Below are 20,809 nucleotides of genomic sequence, written 5' to 3'. Positions count from 1 at the left end.
CGTGGGCTGTGAGCGCTGCCCACACATTGCATCCCACAACACAGACAGACCTACAAGGCTGACAGTGCCATTCTGCTTACAGCCCTACGTATTCAAGCAGACCACAGGCAGGTCAGGTACAGCAGGTAAGTGTCTTCAATGGAAAATAGCAAGTAGAAGGTCACAGAAAGCTTTTAAAATGAGGAAATATCACAGATTCGGAAAATGTACTAGGAGAGACTCTTACTCTACAGTTTACATCCCAAGAAGGGTATAGCTTCTGAAACTTAATGTATCTCACATCAAATCATAAAAGAAGAAAATATAGTGAGAATATATCAAACTGCCATTTTATATGGCAATGGTATTTTTTCTGAGCTTCTCACTGTGCAACACTGAACATGTAGTACTGGTCAGGTTGATGTATTACTTTCCAATTTGGGCCAGATTTCAGCAACACAAGAAAACAACATGGAATTATTCTTACTGAAATTAAAATACTAGTTCAGTTGATTTCATGTTCAGTGGGTAGATGTTATTATGTGCCTCATTCTACTTAGCATGATGCTGAAGATGCACTGTTTAGCTGCATCATACTAGAAAATTTAGCACGATTTCAGTTTTTATTAATCAAGAAACCATTTCAATATTTTTGCTTTCACTAGGTGTCTCAAGACGTGGGTTGCAACCTCCGTGTCATGACCCCACAGGAATCACACAGGTATATTAGTGAATTAGGAAATGTTTTTATTCCCTAGAGCATTCAAATTCATAACATACAGAACAGCCACAGTGGATAACTGCACTGAATGTTATGGGCAACTGTGAGTGATGTTGAATGGAAATTATGCAGTTAGTTACAAAACTATTGATTACAAGCTACCTGAAATTTGGGACTACTAAGGATATATTAATTTACTAAGTCATAAAATACTGTTTAAGCATTAGCAGTTTCATTACTTAACTGCTACACCTTCAGTTTATTTAGTACTTTTTCAGTAACATAAAATCCGACATAGGCAATTTTGAATTATTTTTTTTAACATCATAAACATAACAGAAATTTAAACCCTCATGAAGAAGCACTCATTGAACTTAATACAGAATATTATAAAATTGAAAGGCCAGAAGATAGGCGAAGAAAACACATGTGCATTTTCCCACTGGGCAGTCTTAATGGAAACAGGAATCAAGTTATATGTGTAAACACATTTCAAAACTGTCTTCTGAAATATGCATGCAGTTCCAAAATTTATCTTTTTCTCATGAGCATGTTAGAGCTTTTAAATGAGGGTAATAGGTGCAGGTGGGCTATGCTTTGAGTAACAATTAAAGAACTTAAAAAGAAAGGTCTAATTAATCAGTGTCTTCAATGATCCATTTAAAAATGGAGGATTTTTTTCAACACAGCCATGTTACATACTACTTCATTGACAATACTTCTGGTGAATGGAAGAACAGTATTCCTTTTAGGGCTGTTTATCCCATTACCTTTCTCTGCTGCCTTTCAATTCTGCCTCTCTCATATTTCATCATTCTCTCAAGTTCTTCTCCTGAGTTTTCCTGTTTTCTTCTAACTTGAGAGTCATGCAGTTATCACAACTTCCTTCTCCGCCTTAAGCACGTTGCTCAAAGAGAAAACCTTAAAAGTATGCCTAAGGAATGTTAGCCAAGCCCAAACCAGATTAATAATCTCTCTTATCTCATCAGAGGTTACTTAGTGGCCTACAGCGGTTTACTGTTCAGTCTATCATAAAAACTGAGGGTGCTAACTGTATCTAACTGTTAAGCCACATGAAGGCTGCATGTACAGCTAATCCAGGCTGCTCTGAGCAACAATGACAGTGTAAACAGCAACAAAAGATGTCGTGTGAAACAGTGCTGCCAGAGATGCAGCGGTTTTTGGAGGTTGCATTTATACATAGGAGTGGTATCCAAAGTCTTATTGTGATACAAACTGAGCAGTGTAATCATAAACAAACAGCAAATGAAAATCAGATTGTCCTCATATAATCAAGACCAAATGCAAAAAAAGACTAGTGACTAATGCGTTGCCAAACCACTAAAACAGATGAAAAGTAAACAGCACAGATATAAAAGCAATGGAAACTTTAGCTGTACATGCAAGGGTGTGAGAAACAAAAGAAACATCCCATGCCAACATTTCCCATGGCACATGGAAGCACAGCTATAAAGGAAAACTACTCTAAGGAAACTCCTGGTTTGCTATAGTATGTCCTTGACAGATTCATATAAGAAACAGTAAAAAAGGCAGTAGTCTCTATTGCATAACACTTCTGAACTGGCAAATACAGATATTTTAGAGCCTAACGTTTTAGAGTTTTACCAAGACTAGTTTAAGTAAAAACATCAAAAGTAGAAAAAATTATTAAAATTCTCTGAAGAGAAAAAGTGTGCAGAAAATTTATAATTTCATGTTCAACATTTACAATATATTTTACGCGAAAGTATTTGATTATAGAACAAAGTTGTTGTTTTCTTCATTTCCAACTATAATCTCATTGCTTTTAATAGCTTCTTTTATAGGTTTGGAAAGAAATTTTCTTTCCCAGACAGTTTACAAACTGATAGAAAAAGCACCTAAACTAGGCTGATATTGGATTTGCCATTTGGCTAGCTTTAGAACAGCCAAAGAAAGATTTCCATAGTGACACTAATAACCAAGAAACAAGATAACTTTGAATGTAACCCTCAAAAGCAGAAATCAACTGCTGTCAATGCTTTGTAGCTGCTTACACATTGCAAAAGATTAAGTACATGCAAGTTCTCCACGTGGTTCCTTTTTGCTGACTGCTAGGTTAAACCATGAGAGCACATAACTGCATTATTCATGCATATATTCTACACCCATTTCAGTCCACTAGTATTATTTGATAATAAGTCCTCAAATAAACCCTTAGGAGGTCTGCAAAAAAATAGCAACACAAGCCAGAAAAATCAGGAAAGCAGTTCTAGAATTATTTCCCTTTTTATTTCCCAAATAAGCCTATAACTTGCACTACTTATGAATCAGAGAGAGAAAAGTCCCCTCTAATTTATTATTATTATTTTCAATTTGCAAAGGTGAGTGGATTTTTGTTAAGTAGAGCAATTGAAAACTCACAATAAATAACCTAACACTCTATTATTATTGCATGCAGAATGTAATTGAAACAACTAGCAATGGATGTTTCAGCTGGAAAAATATTCTCACACATGTGAAGCTATCAATGACGAAAACATTTTTAATTCTGTGCTTACAATGAAGCTACAGCTTACAATCCACCCCTTGCATTTTCTTCTCTTATTGAGACCATTAACGGATTTTGGATGTCACCATGTTTGATATTCTTTGGACACATTTTGATGTCAGTAAATAACAAATTAAGATGCCTAAGCATTATGTTTTGCAAATCAAGTATTCTGCATAATTAACCAAGAGTTCAATACCCGAACGCATGACTTTTAGAGAAGTAAATGTCAGTGAAGTCACATATAGAGCCCAGCCTGGTAAATCTATTTTATTGTTGAGCATCATGTGTATGAAGTACCATCTTTAATAAACTACACATACAATACTTTTAAAACATTTTGGAAGTAAAAGATGATCTGAATTTAAAGTCTTTATACTATGTTTTATCTTGAGTATGAATTCCAGCAAATGGTTTCAAATATGTCTGCATATTTAGTTAGCAAACCTATTTTAAGTGACAAGAGGAAGTCAGAAAAGTGTATTTTAAATGATAATCTAGATGTATGTAATTAGAACTGAAGGATGTCATGCGCAGACTTTTTTTTTAAATGTGAAATGAAGCAAGCTTTGAATCCTCACCACACATTAAGTTATTCCTCCATAGGTTAAAGATGCTCTCAGATTCTATTGTCTTTTTGATAGTGAATTGAAAGCAGGAGATGCAATCTGGTTCTGTTTACTGGATAGTGATCTGAGAATCAGAAGACCTGAGCTTTAGCTTCACTCTCAGGAAAAGCAGAAACAGCTTCTTTCTTCATTAAAAAAACCCAAACAAAACAGTGTAAAGGGTCAGTCAAATAAATTTAAAAACTACTGAACTTCAAATGTCTGTAAGCATTTTCTACCTAATTCTTTTCATTAAAAAATAATGGGAAGACTAACGTGTCTAGAATAATTAAAGACACCAGAACTGATCAACTTCAGAAGAAAGAAGCAGGAGTAAAGAAATGACAGACTAACTCTGCATACAAATGATAGCATCGTTTCTCAGTTACTGACGAGTGCGGAGGCATTCTGCCCTAGATCAGCATTTTAACAAATGAAGCACGACAGTGCCATCACTTGGTGTTTGCAATAGCACTGATTCACACTACAGGTGCAATATGTACCTAAGACCCCAAGTGTTCCTTTATGGAGAAGGAAAACGCATGCCTGTCAGCCTGAAATCATGCCTGCTTAGACCACATAGCTTGCGGTCCCCACTCCATACGGATGGGGATTAAAGGAGGAGAGGATGAATCACACAGCGTGATTTCAGTGTTCACATTTGTCATGTTCTGTGACTTGTCATCAAAGGCCCTTGCAACATCTTCTGCTTCTTTAAGTATATACTTGTTTAATCATGTTGCTAGTGTTGGCTTCTGAAGCATGAAATCAATTGCTGATCACCAAGTGTTTCTGTGACCATGCATTAATCACTGAAGGAAGAACACAGTTAACAACCTGGAAGGCAGGAAAGCCATTTCAGCACATCTGGCAAATGTTGAGAAAGCACAGTGTGCAAACAACCAAACAGGAAATGGAAAGCATAAGATAAAGAAATCCATGGTATCATTTAAGGATAAAAAGAAACAACTTTAGCCATCTGTAGTTGGCTTGTGAAACCAAACATTTCTTTACAAACTACTGTGATGCCAGATAATGCCACATGCATTTTCATTGTATTAGGCATTGTATGTTGTGTATTATATAGGCATCAAGGGCTTACACTTTCCATCAATCATTAAATGATCCCTCCCTAGATCCCAGCACACAGAATGACAGCAAACTGGATTGACAGATAAGGAGTTAAAGCTGCATCAAAGTAACTAATTATAAATAAGCCAAATTACTTATTACATCGAAAAAAGCTTCAGAAAGTTCTAGAATGGCACTGGCATCTCTTATAATCCATTAGCATGGACATAAGAGTTGTGAAATACTCTAAACTTTATAGTTCTACAAATCTGCTTTAAATTACAAGAATGATTGTTATGTTCATAGCATGAAACATGAAAAATATCTGCAGGGAAGCAAGTTTTCTCCTGTATAACCAAAAGCATTAGTGACTCAGATGATTCCCCATGTTGGATATTCTGCTTCATTTATGTAAGCTATTTTTCAGTATTTAACAAAATACTACCAGCAGATTTGAAAATGTTACTCTGACAAAATGATCACAAGAAGAACTGATATTTTTCTTGGCTAATTTTCAAGAAACAGAGCAGCAATAGTAGAGATATGTTTAACATGGTACTTGTATGTCTTAAATTTAAATTCAGCATTAAAAATTAAATCGTCAATAACTTTTGAAAAAATAAGATGTTATTTTTCACCACAGAAATCATGAAGAAATAGAGGAAAATATTCTTTGCACTGCTTTTGCTTTTTTCTAAACCTTGCATAGTTATTCTTGAAGTGATAGTAGATTTGAATTAAAAGCATATAAAATTAATTGCAAACTATAACAGGCAATCAAATATCTTATGATTTTTTTGTAATTGTCTCCTTTTGTACATATAGTAGAAGAGCAGCCAGGTATCATCAAATCACATCTGCTGCTATTCCAGGCGCTCATCAAACTGTCTTAAAAATATCCATGGTTTACAAAAGGCAGATCTTGCCAAACTAACCTGATCACCTTCTATGACAAAATCACTCGATTACTGGATGGGGGAAAGGCTGTGGATGTAGTCTTCTTGGACTTCTGTAAAGCCTTTGACAGAGTTTCTCACAGCATTCTGCTCCAGCAACTGTCAGCCTCTGGCCTGGACAGGCGCACACTCTCCCGGGTTGAAAACTGGTTGGATGGCCGGGCCCAGAGAGTGGTGGTAAATGGAGTTAACTCCAGCTGGAGGCCAGTCACAAGTGGAGTTCCTCAGGGCTCAGTACTGGGTCCAGCTCTGTTCAATGTCTTTATCAATGACCTGGATGAAGGCATTGAGTGCACCCTCAGCAAGTTTGCAGATGACACTAAGCTGGGAGGAAGTGTCGATCTGCTGGAGGGTAGGGAGGCTCTGCAAAGGGATCTGAACAGGCTGGACTGCTGGGCCGAAACCAATGGGATGAGGTTTAACAAGGCCAAATGCCGGGTCCTACACTTGGGGCACAACAACCCTATGCAGCGCTACAGACTGGGGGAAGAATGGCTGGAGAGCTGCACGGAAGAGAAGGACCTGGGGGTGCTGGTTGATAGCCGACTGAACATGAGCCAGCAGTGTGCCCAGGTGGCCAAGAAGGCCAACGGCATCTCGGCTCGTATCAGAAATGGGGTCACCAGCAGGTCCAGGGAGGTTATTCGCCCTCTGTACTCAGCACTGGTGAGACCGCACCTCGAATACTGTGTTCAGTTCTGGACCCCTCACCACAAGAAGGATGTTGAGGCTCTGGAGCGTGTCCAGAGAAGAGCAACAAAGCTGGTGAGGGGGCTGGAGAACAAGTCTTACGAGGAGCGGCTGAGAGAGCTGGGGTTGTTTAGCCTGGAGAAGAGGAGGCTGAGGGGAGACCTTATTACTCTCTACAACTATCTGAAAGGAGGTTGTGGAGAGGAGGAAGCTGGGCTCTTCTCCCAAGTGACAGGGGACAGGACAAGAGGGAATGGCCTGAAGCTCCGTCAGGGGAGGTTCAGGTTGGATATCAGAAAAAAATTCTTCACAGTAAGAGTCATTGGGTACTGGAACAGGCTGCCCAGGGAGGTGGTCGAGTCGCCTTCCCTGGAGGTGTTTAAGGAACGGGTGAATGAAGTGCTGAGGGACATGGTTTAGGGAGTGTTAGGAATGGTTGGACTCGATGATCCAATGGGTCCTTTCCAACCTTGTGATTCTGTGATTCTGTGATTCTCTGTACTAAAAAGCCGCTTCACAACCTCAGTATTCCATTCCTTCATTTACTTACTTTCAACCTAATTGTTGCACTTTTACACATAATTACCCTTGCGGTAGTACATTTAAGAGCTTTGATTTACACTGTACAGAAATTAGTTTAAATCAGGCCAACTTGAATGACGTCTCTTGGCAAGGTACCAAAGTTGAATGTTTGGTGGGTATGGCTGTTTCCAGATCTGAGAAAGACATTTTCTTTAAAATGTTTCTCTTTTATTGTTGGCTGCATAACTGATCAAAGAACCACATATGTAGAAAGTAGCTTAACCCAAACTCCTGCTTAAAGCAGTATCCGATTAGCTGAAGCTGCCGAGGACCACATTAGAGATTAGAGACATCTCCAGCCTCTATGGGCAACCTGTTCCAATATTTATTCAAATCATTTATACAATGCTATATTAAACAGGCTTCTCACTGAAGTTGTAATCATGAGGAAACAAAGAAATTTGCAATAGGAAATGTTTGTGTGGATATTTTTAAGATTAAGGAGTAACTGTAATTTAAGTAATTTAAGCAATAAAATTGTATGTGGAAACTAATAGCTGGTAGTGATTTACTAACATTAATTATTTTTATATTATCAATAAGTATTATACAATTTTGTTGTTTAAGCTATATACATATTCATTGTGCCATTAGTAATTAACAATAAAATACCACCTAGGCTGAGAATACAAAAGGCTGGCGAATTTACATCTTAAGTTACATTAACAAGGAATTAGGTATCACTGTCATAAAAGACAAAATCAATATAAATATGCACTACATGGGCCACAGGAAATATTCCGATAATTGTTGATAGTTTTAATTGTGTTGTTAATTCAATTACCAAGTTCTTCATTAATTTAAATGAAAGAGAAATCCATCTATCACAAGTGACCTTAATGCCTCATTAGTTGAATTCAAAGACATATTTAGTTATAATATTCATAAATAAAACCAAACTAGCTGCTATTCTAATCAGGGAAAATAAAAGACAAAGGAACTGACTAAACTGACTTTACATCTAGCATTAAAGTTGATTACCTTTCACTGAATGCTCCGTAAGGGAGAAGACATTCATAATTTACAGTTTTCATTGTGGGGATCATATAGTAGTTACAATTTATGGTGCTCTCTCCTCTAATTAGATTTCACTGAAATGAAATGACAGTTCCTCGTGGGAACAAGCATCTAACCAATATCAAGGGAGTGCATAGACACTACTGAAAAATTGTCAACTTCCTTATAAACAGACTTTTACATTGTCCAAATTTCTAAACAGCAGTATGTATTTTTCTAAGATTTTGCTATGTGCACATTAAGAAATTTTATTTATTTTCACAACTGCCTAATACTGTACAGGTAGAATACACTTGTAAGAGGTAAGGAGTCATTTGGATTGGTCTGCAATGCACTCTGCATTTTCAGAGGTTCTGCCTAGGTAAAAGAAACAGTCAGTCATTTAAAAATAATTTTGTCATGACAGCCTATAGGAACTGAAGAAAGTGTTAGAAATTTCCAGTGACGAGGACCCTGCTCTTGCTCCATTTTACCTACCCACTCAGTGTTAGTTCCTGAGACCTAACACCTCCTTTGAGACAACAAAAATTTTTAAGAAGTCATTTAGAAAATGTCAGTTGCAAGTGACAATATGCTTGTGACAGAAATATCCCAGAAAAATCCTAAGTCGCATTCTCGAACCAGATCATTTAAACGCTGAACAGAGCTCTTAGTCTTTAGCTGGCATGTTTAGATGCCCAATAGAAATAGTACTTACTGTCTTTAAACAGCAACAGATAGGTATGACAAGGGGAATAAAAAAAACACAATTTGAGAGACTGCAATTATGCACTTTTGTTGGCTTGTCACAATCTTACCATTACTTCAATACTACATTTCAAGAGATTTGTTATACGATCGCTGTATGTTAATCCCAGTTATTGGAAACAGCATGGATGTTAATAATTATCATAACACAATGATTACATATTTAGAGTAACTCCAGATATGAGTTACATTCATGTACTTACTGGTGGTGCATGTACTTGTGTTATTCTTAACTGGTTTTCCAAATCGTGAACTTTATTTTTCAGTTCTGTGTTTTCAGTTTCTAATTCTTGAATCTACAAAACAAGTGGTTATTGCAACAGATATTAGGCTATTCATTCATTTCAGCAACAGTGTCCATTGGCAGTAAGTTTCACTTGAGCTCTTTAGAGGCAAAGTCTAACTAGTTATCTGATTACAAAAAAGCTATTACATTTTTGTATCTTCCAAATTTCAAACTTGCTTTTCCCTTTAACGACCTCACAAGACAGCAAAACATAAAATAGTTTTGTGGTCATCAGGTGTTTTTTCAGTTTTCTTTTCACAGTATCTGTTTCAATTCTTAGCAATTTGAGAATAATGCATATATTATGCTGTCATAGAAAGCAGAGAACACAAATAAAGCAGCATGTTCTTTTGTCTCTTTAGAAAACATAGGTCAGGACTTACTCTTTTCTGTAAACCTGCAATTTGTTTCCTTGTTTCAACATCTTTTCCTCCAGATTCCAGAAATTTCCTGTAAGCTAAGTCAAATGCTTGACCAATTGTTAAAGTTATCTCTTCTGCCTTTACGTAAAACATAAAATTGAAATTAGTATATTCTGAATATTTTATATGATTACTTTCATTTCAGATGATCACAAAATAGTTTATACCGCGTATCATGTTCAAAGGGTTAACTTCATCCATCATGAAGTCAACACTACAAAGGAACGTGGCAAACACCCTTCAGCAAAATACTTTGACAGAGAATGCAATGAAAGCATTGGATAAAGAAAGCAGAGTGAACAGACAGAACACAATTAGCTAATTTTTAGTATAAATTATGCCTCTAATTTCTGTAACTACAGACAGAGTTTTGCAGTATGTCTTCTGCTGATGATTTCCAAAGCAAACACAGGCTTTTCAATCATTAAATAAATTTCTTGAGTTTTAATGGAGTGATGTTTTCATGTTAATGGATATTTTGACCCAAACTGCTTTTAAATTTGGATCTCAACACTTCTTTTTATATGTCCTATAAAATCCTAATTGGCATGCTGTAGCCATATGTATTTATTTACACTTGTATTTCCAATTAAAAAAATAAGCATACAAGAAGCTGATTGAGCACACTAAGAAACAAATGCTGACTTACAACAGGCACTAATAAAAGGTGAACATAGGGATAAGTCATTTGCCTTAGAACTTTAGTGGAGAAAGTAAACACAGTAAGTAATAAGTTTTTAAACACTTTGGCAGGGGAACAAAAAAAAAGGAAAAACATTAATCTGGCTAAAGCTAATCTAGAATTTTCTTTATTGAAATGAAAACGTGAAATATTTTTTTTCTCATAAAAGTAGAGCATTCTTCTCAATGCCGAGAACATTCCTCCTTCACTACCTATAAGAACACAAAGGGCTGCACAAAAAAGGTATGGAACATAACGCTCCCAACCTCTCACCCGCCAGTACAACAGTAAAGTGATTCAGCAGAGGTTTGTGAAGACAGGAACGGGGGAGTAACCCCCCTATATTTTTACTGGAAAAAAAAACCAAACATATGGCCACCTTTAGTTAAAAAGAAAAAAAAAAATACCATGAGAAATTATTTTAACCAAATTAGACTGAATTCAAAAAAGCTGAACAATGACTGCTTTAGGAAATGACTGCTTATGTTGGCAAAAAAGAAAGTGTAAAGGACACTGGGAGTATGCAGTCCTATCTTCTAGGTCAGATGAAACTTACCAGCTGAGGTGGCAACCTTTGATATCTGAAAGTACTAATGAACAAGGAGTGAAACAGAAAAGAGGTACAGGAAGTGAAATATCAGGTTAGAAAGAAGAAATAGTGCATTGGTCTGAAATATGTGTGAAAAAGAGGCACAGGAAATAAATTTGCAGAGACATTAACAGATGTGCATTGCAATTCTGAACAGTATCTACTGAAGGAACTAGAGCTATGCATGTGAACAGTAAAATAATCAGAAATACTGTGAAGTAACACATGCTGAATAACTGCATTTAAATAGAAGGAAACATCTATCTTTTTTCAAAAAAAAAAAAAGTTTCCTTAAAATTTATTTTGTATAGTATCTCATTCACCTACTTTAGAATTAAAAAAAAAAAAAAAAAGGCTCCAGATTACAAAAAGTCCTGAATTTCCACTTTCAGTGTTGATTTCAGTATTTTTATTTGTTAATTACTTTCTGCCAGGGTAAGCACATGACCCTGTTTCAGCTAGACACCATTTTCTTAATTTCCTGTATTATTATTTTCTCTGCTATTGCACATTTTTGAACAGTTGCCCTGTTCTATCTCAGACATGAGAGAATGTTCATGGTGGGTGCAACAAATTATTTGGTAGTGCATCATAGTATTAACAAACTCAAGAGATGTGGCAGGGGAGCCAGTAGAGAAGGGGGAAGCATGGTTAAAAAAAAAAAAGAAAAGTTTAAAAACCAAATATCTGAGGGAGAGTGGCGTGAGGCAGACACATCAGCAGAAGAGCCCGTGAGGGTACTGCAGCCACAGGGCTGCAACAATCTCTGCAAAACAGCTGTGCAAACATTTCAGGCTTGGTGGGATGCAGTCTGTTCTGAGAATATTGCAGATGCCTGGTCTAGGACACTGAGCTGTGTAGTAAGAATTGTCCCAGTAAACCACCTTATATCAAAGAAGAAACAGGCTATCTTTTCAGTGAATGCATCTAAGTTACAAGAAACTATTATTGGCATGAAAGATTATCTCAAAGTGACCCAAATTACCAGGCACGTTTTCTGACTTTATTAACCATTCCTGGTTCATTTCAAAGCAGACCAGTCAAAATCTGTAACAGTCAACTAAACTTTTGTAAAGCATCTTGCATACTTACACACTTTTCACTGTCAAATACGTAACACAGATGCTTATTTGATTCTGAGTCTTTGCATATGAATGTAAATATTCTCTTGTCAGTTTTATCATCAGCACAAAATGATATCCTATGGAGTTGGCAGTTGTGCTGGACTTCCTGCAAATGAAATGAAAGATTATTTTCAAGAAATTACTATTCTTGCTTAGGAAAATGATGAACAAAGCAAATATCTGTATTTCCTCATGTACATAAGAACAGACAAGTTGCAGTAACATTTCTGGATGCTTCTTGCTGTAAATGAGACACGAAATAATTGACTTAAAGTATAACAGAAGCTAGCAAACTCATCTCCTAACATATGTTTCCATTTTTACTAAATGTAAACAGAAAGTTTTTATCTGGACAGTGTTTATCTGGAAGTGTTTATTTGGACAGTAATTTCTGTTCAAGAAAATTGGTTTTACTGTTGCTTTGTGCCCCTGTGCAATTTATTTAGAGGCCAATCGTATGTAAAATATTCTGTTCTTTTTCCAGGTGCACACCATCTTCACATTTCATAATCTCAGTTTGTTAAAATTGTTTTACTGAAGTGAGTCCTTACCTTTATGTCTTAAATACAGAAAATACAAATGACTGCTATCCAAATTCAGGGGCACAGAGAAATAAATTAGACATCTAAATAATCACTTACCTAAGGTGTAACATAAACAGCTTTTAAACTTTATCATTTGTATATTTTTTAATACTACATTTCACTTTCCACTAAAAAGCATGTTCCAGCTATTTAAAAAGTTACAGTGGCAATGCTCTTCAGCTGAGAGAGCTTGACAAGACTGAAATAAACTATCTCAATAATTTTTTTCATTGTTTTTCTTCAACAATCTCTACTTGCTATTTTATTTTATTTGGCATATTACATGGGAAAGCAGTATTTGCTTTAAAGGAAAATATGTATTTTAGACATGAACTATTATCTACTAAAAAAAAGATTCTGTGCAGCACCAGGGTTCCCAGATTGCTATAAGCTCATAAACAAAGGCATGCCCTCTCTGCACACAACTATTTATCAAAAAAATGTACAGCATGGGCAAACTTTTCCCTTGCCCCAGTAGGTTTCCTTTCCTCAACCTTTACAGCCATCCTTCTGTGTATCCTATATCTCCTATGTACCCAAGTCTCTCTCACATTTATTCTCTTTGTCCTGTAGCTCTTCAAGATTTACATATAATAACACATGCTTGGTCTGGCTCTTTTAAGTTTATAGATCCATATAACTACTTTATATCATTCAAGGACAGAACCACTTCCCTATAAGCCTCCTTTTCTGAGTGCCAAGTATAGAATCAAGTTCTGACACATGAGCAGGCCTTCCATTCCCACCACAATTAATTGTCATCACATGAATATAAACCAATATTCCTGTGTAACAATATTGAAGTGATTTATTTCAAAAACACACAGAAAATATTATTGTAATCAGCAATGGTAACATGGAATTTAAATATCTATAGCATCTATAAATTTCGCAAAAGGAAGGAAAACATTCAAATTTACATTTACATGTAGCTTTAAGAAACAAAGACACTCATAGCTGATTACCATTTGAGTTCTCATAACAACACTGCTCAGAGATTAGAATGTCCTTACTCCCCCAGAAACCTTCATCCCACAGCTTTCTGCTAATTTCTGTAGGAAGAGTTAGGAAGACTAACATATTTTGGCATTTAAAACTGGTATTTATATATTTCCCCAGGACATGGGGTTTAGTACTGCTTTCTGCCCTATGACACAAGGAAGGTGCAAAATCTGCAATTAAAGTTGACACAGATATTTCTTGCCTCACTGCTTATGAACTGTTGAACTGTGGTTGTATCAAGAGCCTGAAGCATACATGGGATGGAAACAGATATAGCCTCGAACTAAAGCTACTTCTCAAAAGGCAATGTCACTGTCTGAATGGTAGCAATTACTCCAGAATTATGAAGTAGTAACAAACAGTTCATTCAAATCCAACATTCAACATATGTATAAAAGATTTAACAACATTCAGATGCTAAGGCTTGCTGACTATTGAATAAATACTGTTTAGCTTGATTGTATTTATCTCATTACTCCTCTTTGAAGTCTGTGAAGAGGATGTTTTGCTTACTATGTAACCAATTCAAAAATATCAGAGCCAACAAAGGAACAGAAAACCCATCCACATGGTGACTCAATGGACATAACCGCTGAAACACAAGAACTGTCATGCTGTGCCAGATGAAAAGCCTACAGTAGGACTTCAAGCCTGCTCTGTGAAGTTTACAGAGAAATGGGTGACACACCTGAGAAAAGTAAGTGTTCTAGGGAGAGGGATACAGTAAAAAGTAATTAAAACCATTAGAAAAGGAGAGGGAAAAAATCAACATATTAAGGGAAGAGAGTTGCATTTCCAAAGCAAAAGCATGAAGAATCAGTCACTACAAAGTGTCTCCTCATTCACTGCGAACGTCTACATGTGGGAATCCACACAATGGTGACCATTAGGGAAGGAGTTCACCACATGTGGTGTTAACATTTATTTACCACAGTGTTTTCAACTTCCGCAGAGTTTAAAGTGTGAAAGGATTAAGAAAATCAAATCCCATATTGGCTTCAGTTTATATTCTAGAGTATCATGAATCTGTCCCTGCCCATTGGAGGTGGGTTGCAAATATATGATCTTTAAGGCCCCTTCCAACCCGAACTACTCTATGATTCTGTAATTCATGCAAAAATGTTACTCTTATTGTAACAAGAAATGATATTTTAGAAGAGTTTGTCCATCAACAGAATGGATTTCATTGTAATATGTTTTTCAAATATAAAGCAGTAAAACCAGTTAAAACAATATTAAATTACTAGTGTAGCACTGTAAACCTGTAAGTGTCTCACCTTTGTTTTTGGGTCTAGAATTTTCACCCCATAGATTGAGATTTGTAATTCAACTTTGGGTGTCTTCTGGCCTTCAGATTTCTTGATATGTCTTGCAAACTATAAAATGAAAAATGCAACAGCAATCACATTAATGGTAAGATTTTTTTTTTTCATTATTTCTCATTTCTTCTCAACTCCTATCACCTGATGTTGTTTCCTTCCTTCTTCAAAAAGCTCATAAACAACAACAACCATTCCGGAAGTCACAGTTGGGCACAGAGCAGCATTTCTGACTGCATACTCTAGAATATTCCTCTAATTCAAGAAAAAAAAGTCAAAATCACTTAGCTAGTTCTCTTGAAACTTCTAGCTGCTTCTAGCACTTAAGTTTTTTCACGAGATTTCTATAACAGTAGAAACAGGAACACTTTTCAACAATGTGTCAACTGTTGAACAGCGAACATCATTATGTTTTCCACATCTTGCTATTCTATACTCACTTTGTAGATGAGCATGGAAGGTACTTCCCAAATGCTCCTTTAAGGAAATCAGTTCTTTTAAACAGATTCTGTATGAAAGCACTACAGCTGTCAACACTTAAGAAATACTTGATCTCTTCTATCATATTCTCAGGATTTATTTGCTAATAGTTCGCAAGATGATGACAAGACAAAATTTTATGACTGGATCAGATAATATGTTGTATTCAATACATTTTCCATCCTTTCACATCTCTTTTTCTAGCTACTAGATCTGACTTGTCTTTCTGTCATGATTACTGCATATAAAAAAGCAGAGTACCTTACAATTTGCTACTGCATGGCTGCTCAGAAGTGTCGTGAATTTGGGTAACTTTCTTAGTATAGATGTGGAATTGCTCTGTTACCAGCTCTTTTTCTGTCAAGTCTTTGACTGCCTGGAATGGTATTTTCAAATGCATAAATAAGTACGATGACTCAATGAAGGCCAGAGGAGTTAGAGTCTCTACTTCACAGCTGTATGTTTGAACACATAGTCCTCAATCTTTCTCCCACTCAAGTATAACCAAGTGGAAATTCACCATCAGTACAAATAAGCTATATACAAAGTCAGTGAGGAAAATTACTTTTAGTAGCACAAAGAGTCTAGGATGATAACAAGGCTGCTAACCTTTTAAGAAGGGTTAGACCTGGAGGACAGAAGCCTTAATTACCTTGTGATTGTGAAGTTCTTGACTGTAGCCAACTTAAACCTCCTGCACAAACACCTATACCCCTTACTACCTTCATACAGTAACATGACCTATCCACTTTATTACTGATTAATGTACCATATTAGCTGATAAAGATCACATGCTTCACAAATTAGTAAAAAAACAAACAGAAAACCCAAAACCAAACAAAAAATCCCACCTAAGCCACTCTGTGACATTCTCAAAACCAACTCTTATATCTAAATACCTATTTTACATTGTTCTGCCTCTCTTTAGTATCATGGACATAGATCTTGCAATATACGCATCCTTTTCCTGTCGTCCTATTTATCTTTAAGCCCATTTCTCACATATTTAGAGTATACTTTTAATACAGATTAATGACTATCACAATATTTTTATTGTAATCAATGATGCATACTCTTATTTTTAAAAACATCATTTTAAGGAAAACAAAATTAAAAACCCCTAATCACTTGTTTACAGGAATTTTAGCCAATAACATTTCTTTGACTTTCTAGGGCAATTAAAATTTGCTACAGATAAAAATATTTTTATTTAATAAAAATCACTAATTACCACCCACCATCTGACTTAAATGTTACACTACCAACTTATCCTGTTTGATTCTCAAGTCTCTGATTTAAAAAATAGGAAAATAACTAATTAATGTTTTATTAGCACAGGTTGCTAATGATCTTTAAGATCACTTTCATACATTTACTCCACACTCCCACTCTGTCAGCCTTCCATTCTGATTTGTAATTTATGTCCCTTAATTGGATAAAACTTTGAGGACATGTGTGGTCTCTTTTCATAGCACAACAGGGCTCTCTGCTTGGCTCACTCTGCAGCACGTGGAATGACCATAAATACCACACACCATCTGGACAGCATGGGCATCTCAATTTCCAATGCGATTCACAGTGCACAGAAACATACTTATGCTGGGGCACATCTCAACTTAGAACAGCCTTGAACCTGAGCAAACCCCAGCTTTTTGGAAATGTCCATTTATACCCAAGACCCACACAAGTATTTCTGTGTAGTAATGAACAGAAGGCATAAATAATATTTGATTTTACTGAGTTAAAGACATAGAGTATGTTGGGAATGATGATGAAATGTTTGGTTTTACAACTGTAATCACCCCAGAGTCCCAAATAACAGCTACAACATGAAAACGTTCTAAAATAAGTAGATCTGAATAACTTGCACAAGTTTTAGAACAGCTGGCCAAAGCTTGCTCCAAGTAGTCAAGAAGTCTTACAACACTGAGGAAGTTCTAGAAGATAATTCTGTGCCAGTACTAGAAAAAGAGTAAACAAAATGACCCTACCACGTCTCCACTCTCAAGAGTCATAAATCAAGTTCCAGAACAAAAGAATTCAAGTGAGATGAAATTAGTGAAGATCAATATGGATTACACAAAAAAATGCTGCTTGTCAAAACAGAAAAAGCACTTCACTTAGTTTTGCATGCCATTATATTTAGGAAATGAAGCAATACAAAGAAAGTATTAGTTAAGTTAGTTACATTAGTCTCCAGATGCAGTTATAAACAGGAAATTGTCATTAGGAAGATATGTTTCTAATGTATTCCAGCAGGGTTTATTTCTTAAGCATGACATTATTGAACAATGACCAGGAGGAAAATAATTACTGATAAAATCTGCAGGCAGAAAAAATAAGAGAAAAAAAGGGAGAGAAAAGTAACTAGTACTTAGAAATCTAAAATCATTACAGGGGAGGTTTGCAGATCACAAATGCTGATAGAGGGGCAAATAACACAGAGAATGTTTCACCAACCCAAACACCAAAGATTGTGTGTATCAAATCATCTCTGCTCTAATACTAACTTTGCAAATCATACATATGGGAACACACTTTGTCTCTTGGGAAACTACCCCGTGAAGATGGAATTAAGAATATCTTGATATCATGATAGGCTTTCCCATAACTGTGGACTTTCTCATGAAACTACAGTTGGGAAGATTAATGCAGTCCTTGGATATTTCAAAAAGATCATTAAGAAGAAAACAACGTCTGCACTGCATCAACTGCTTGTGAGAAACTAATCAAATTTTATGTTCTGAGGGTTTGAATGCAGAAAGATGTCAACAAAATGGAGAATGATCATGGGATATTTATAGAAGTTAGCAGAGGACTGGAAACCCACTTTGTAAGAAACTCCATCAAATCAAAACCAAGCTAATGGTGAAAGAATCTCTTCAATACACATGAACAAGCTTTTTATTTAAATCTTTACTGAGACACAGTGACTGAAAAGTACACTTAGATAAATTCAGAAAATCTGGTGCAGTTACTTGCTTAATGCTTTTATTGCCCACTCCCTGTTCTGTGTAACAACAGATAATGCACAGATACTAATCAGTAATTTTTCTCCTGCTTGACCTCTAAAAAGCCAAGTTCAGCCACCTCCCAAACTTGTGCACATTTCAAACAGCAGATCCTAACACTTAGTCAGATATTGGCCAATTTGGTTTTGGTTATTTTTTTTTCTCCTATTATTTCTACTCATTCCTTCTACCTTAAGAGGACCCTGAGGGACCTCTAGACATGGAATATTTACAAATATTATTTTCTCCTTTCAGCATACATTTGAAACAAAGTAATATTTGTGGGTCACACAGTTACAAGATTAAGAGGGTAAAAATCTGCAGCCTCCCACTGGCCTCAAAACTGACAGTGATATAAAATTATAATGAATCACAGCATGGCTTGGGAAGAAACAAGATGGGCCAAATTCTTAGGCTGTTAGTTTATACATATATTGTTCTCAGGCAAGACACCCAGATTTGGACCAATAAGAATATAAGCAGCTCAGAGTTGGACCAATAATAATAAAAGCAATAGCTTTTATTTAACTGCTTTGGAGTTGACAACGTATTTTCCCTGAATCTTTTAGGGAAAGTAACAGATCCAAATAAATCTATTTTCTATGGTTTAATATAGATTTAAAAATAAAGAAGAAAAAAATTTCTATGTCTTTTATTACAGTAGCAGGGAAAATTGTAAGCTTTGAGACTCTTCAGTAAAATTATCTTTGAAATACTTATGCATCAAGTCTTAGCAAACTGCAATCAGAGGTTTAATCAGCCAAATTAAAATGACAAAAAAAAAATCATGTTTTAAAAACAGCCAGAAGCTTTAGTTAAAGAAATAGTGGTTAAAACAAATTCTATCAAACTTAATTTAAGCTATGCAAATCAAAAGTACATGCTTTTATTTAATATTTACACCTTACTGTACAATTCAAGAGTTTATTAAAAAAACTCAAAACCTCAGAGGTAAGATATTTCTGTAATTTGGGTACTAATCTATTGGGAATAGAGGTTCAACTCTGTTTTATGCAGGCTCCCCGTGAGGTAACAGACACTACACTTCATGTGGACACCTTAAAAGATGTTTGAGGGCTACACAGTTGTTTAAGCTGAGAGACAGCTTTATACATGGCTTTGAGAAGATGGTTTTCCTCTATTTTCTTATCAACATTCAGTATAAGGAAAGATGCCTGGGGGAAAAAAAAATAAATTCCTTTGCAGTGACTACCTGTGAGCATATTGTGGTCAGAATCTCTCATGCACATTTTATGTGGGCATAATGAAGTTATGACCTCTGAAAAATAGCTGCCAAGTATAGGAAGAAGATGAAGAGGCCACAGGTATGCTAGCTCAAATATCTCTATAATCAGCTGGGTAGTGGAAGGAGCTAAGTCAAAAATCCATTTCTATGGCATATGTTTTATGTAATTTTCCTAACACATACTGGACTGAAAAGAAGGCTATTGTTCTATTAACCACAGTGTAGAAGACAATGTACTACAGTCTTTCTTCCATCTCTCAAGGCTTGAAGGTTTTGTTTTCTGAGGAGGATGTTGGGGTTTTGTGGGGCAGTTTTGAGGGGTTTTTTTGTTGTTTTGTTTAGTTGTGTATGGGTTTGGAGGCTGTTGGCTGTTTTGGTTTCTTGGTGTTGCTGGGGGGAGGGGCGGGGAGTAAACAGGTATTCTTGTCCTCAACTCTTCTCATCTGATCAGCTTTGGTCTTTAGGCTATCCTTGGCTGGCCTGAAACTACATGTTCTGCGTTCTCCAGTACTTTGAAGAGAGCAGTCACAGTTGTAAGGCTTGACTGAAAACCTCTTTACCCCAATATTAAAAGATTTTCTATACTCGACCCTCCTCTCTCCTTTCAACAGCAAATGAAACCCAGCTTTAACATGAAAGTTTGCTCAGAACGATGTCCACTAACATGGTCTACTAACAGCAGCAGCAGGACACCATCATAACCTGTTGAGATATGTGAAAGAGCACTCTTTATGTTGCTGTCCTTTCAGGTCAAAGAGCCAATGAAGAATATTTCAAGTGGCTTCAAAGTGATTATCTCTGCTTACACTATCTCTGGTTGTTTCTACTTACAGAAGAAGAAAGGAGAAGAGTTGAAAGTTGGGTAAGAGAACAGCCATATGTTTGGTCCTCATAAAAAACATTCTTTGAAGACTGCAAAAGGACAGCCCCTCAAAACTTAGGTGTTTACTTCTGGTTTCTCCCTCAGGCCCTTCCACACTGTTTTCTTACTAGTGCTCTGGTTATGCTGCACTTTCCATCTAATATGCTGATCTTTCCCCCTCCTCTCACCTCTGGCAATCCCTCAACAATTTTTGAGAAAAAACAAATTAATTTCTACAGTCTGATTTAGAAATTACATCTTTCATTAAGCAAAGCAAGTAACTTTATTTTATAAAGTGCAG

At 36.1% G+C, this 20,809-nt stretch overlaps 1 protein-coding gene across 11 annotated transcripts in view; it reads right to left on the bottom strand.

Annotated features, from left to right (window-relative positions):
- GULP1 (GULP PTB domain containing engulfment adaptor 1) overlaps nt 1–20,809 on the bottom strand; it is a 152,203-nt gene that overhangs the window by 22,769 nt on the left and 108,625 nt on the right. For 10 of the 11 annotated variants that reach the window (XM_054069615.1, XM_054069614.1, XM_054069610.1 and 7 more), the window contains 4 exons: nt 14,868–14,966; nt 11,973–12,110; nt 9,571–9,687; nt 9,105–9,197 (listed from right to left, as the gene is read on the bottom strand). In XM_054069615.1, coding sequence (XP_053925590.1) covers nt 9,105–9,197; nt 9,571–9,687; nt 11,973–12,110; nt 14,868–14,966 — 447 coding nt within the window. The remainder of the gene's footprint in view (nt 1–9,104; nt 9,198–9,570; nt 9,688–11,972; nt 12,111–14,867; nt 14,967–20,809) is intronic. The other variant, XM_054069616.1, reaches the window with a different exon arrangement.

Source organism: Cuculus canorus, chromosome 6 (genome assembly GCF_017976375.1).
Source record: "Cuculus canorus isolate bCucCan1 chromosome 6, bCucCan1.pri, whole genome shotgun sequence".
Lineage (NCBI taxonomy): Eukaryota > Metazoa > Chordata > Aves > Cuculiformes > Cuculidae > Cuculus > Cuculus canorus.
Note: the sequence above shows the minus strand (reverse complement) of the source record. Positions and strands in the feature narration are given on the sequence as shown.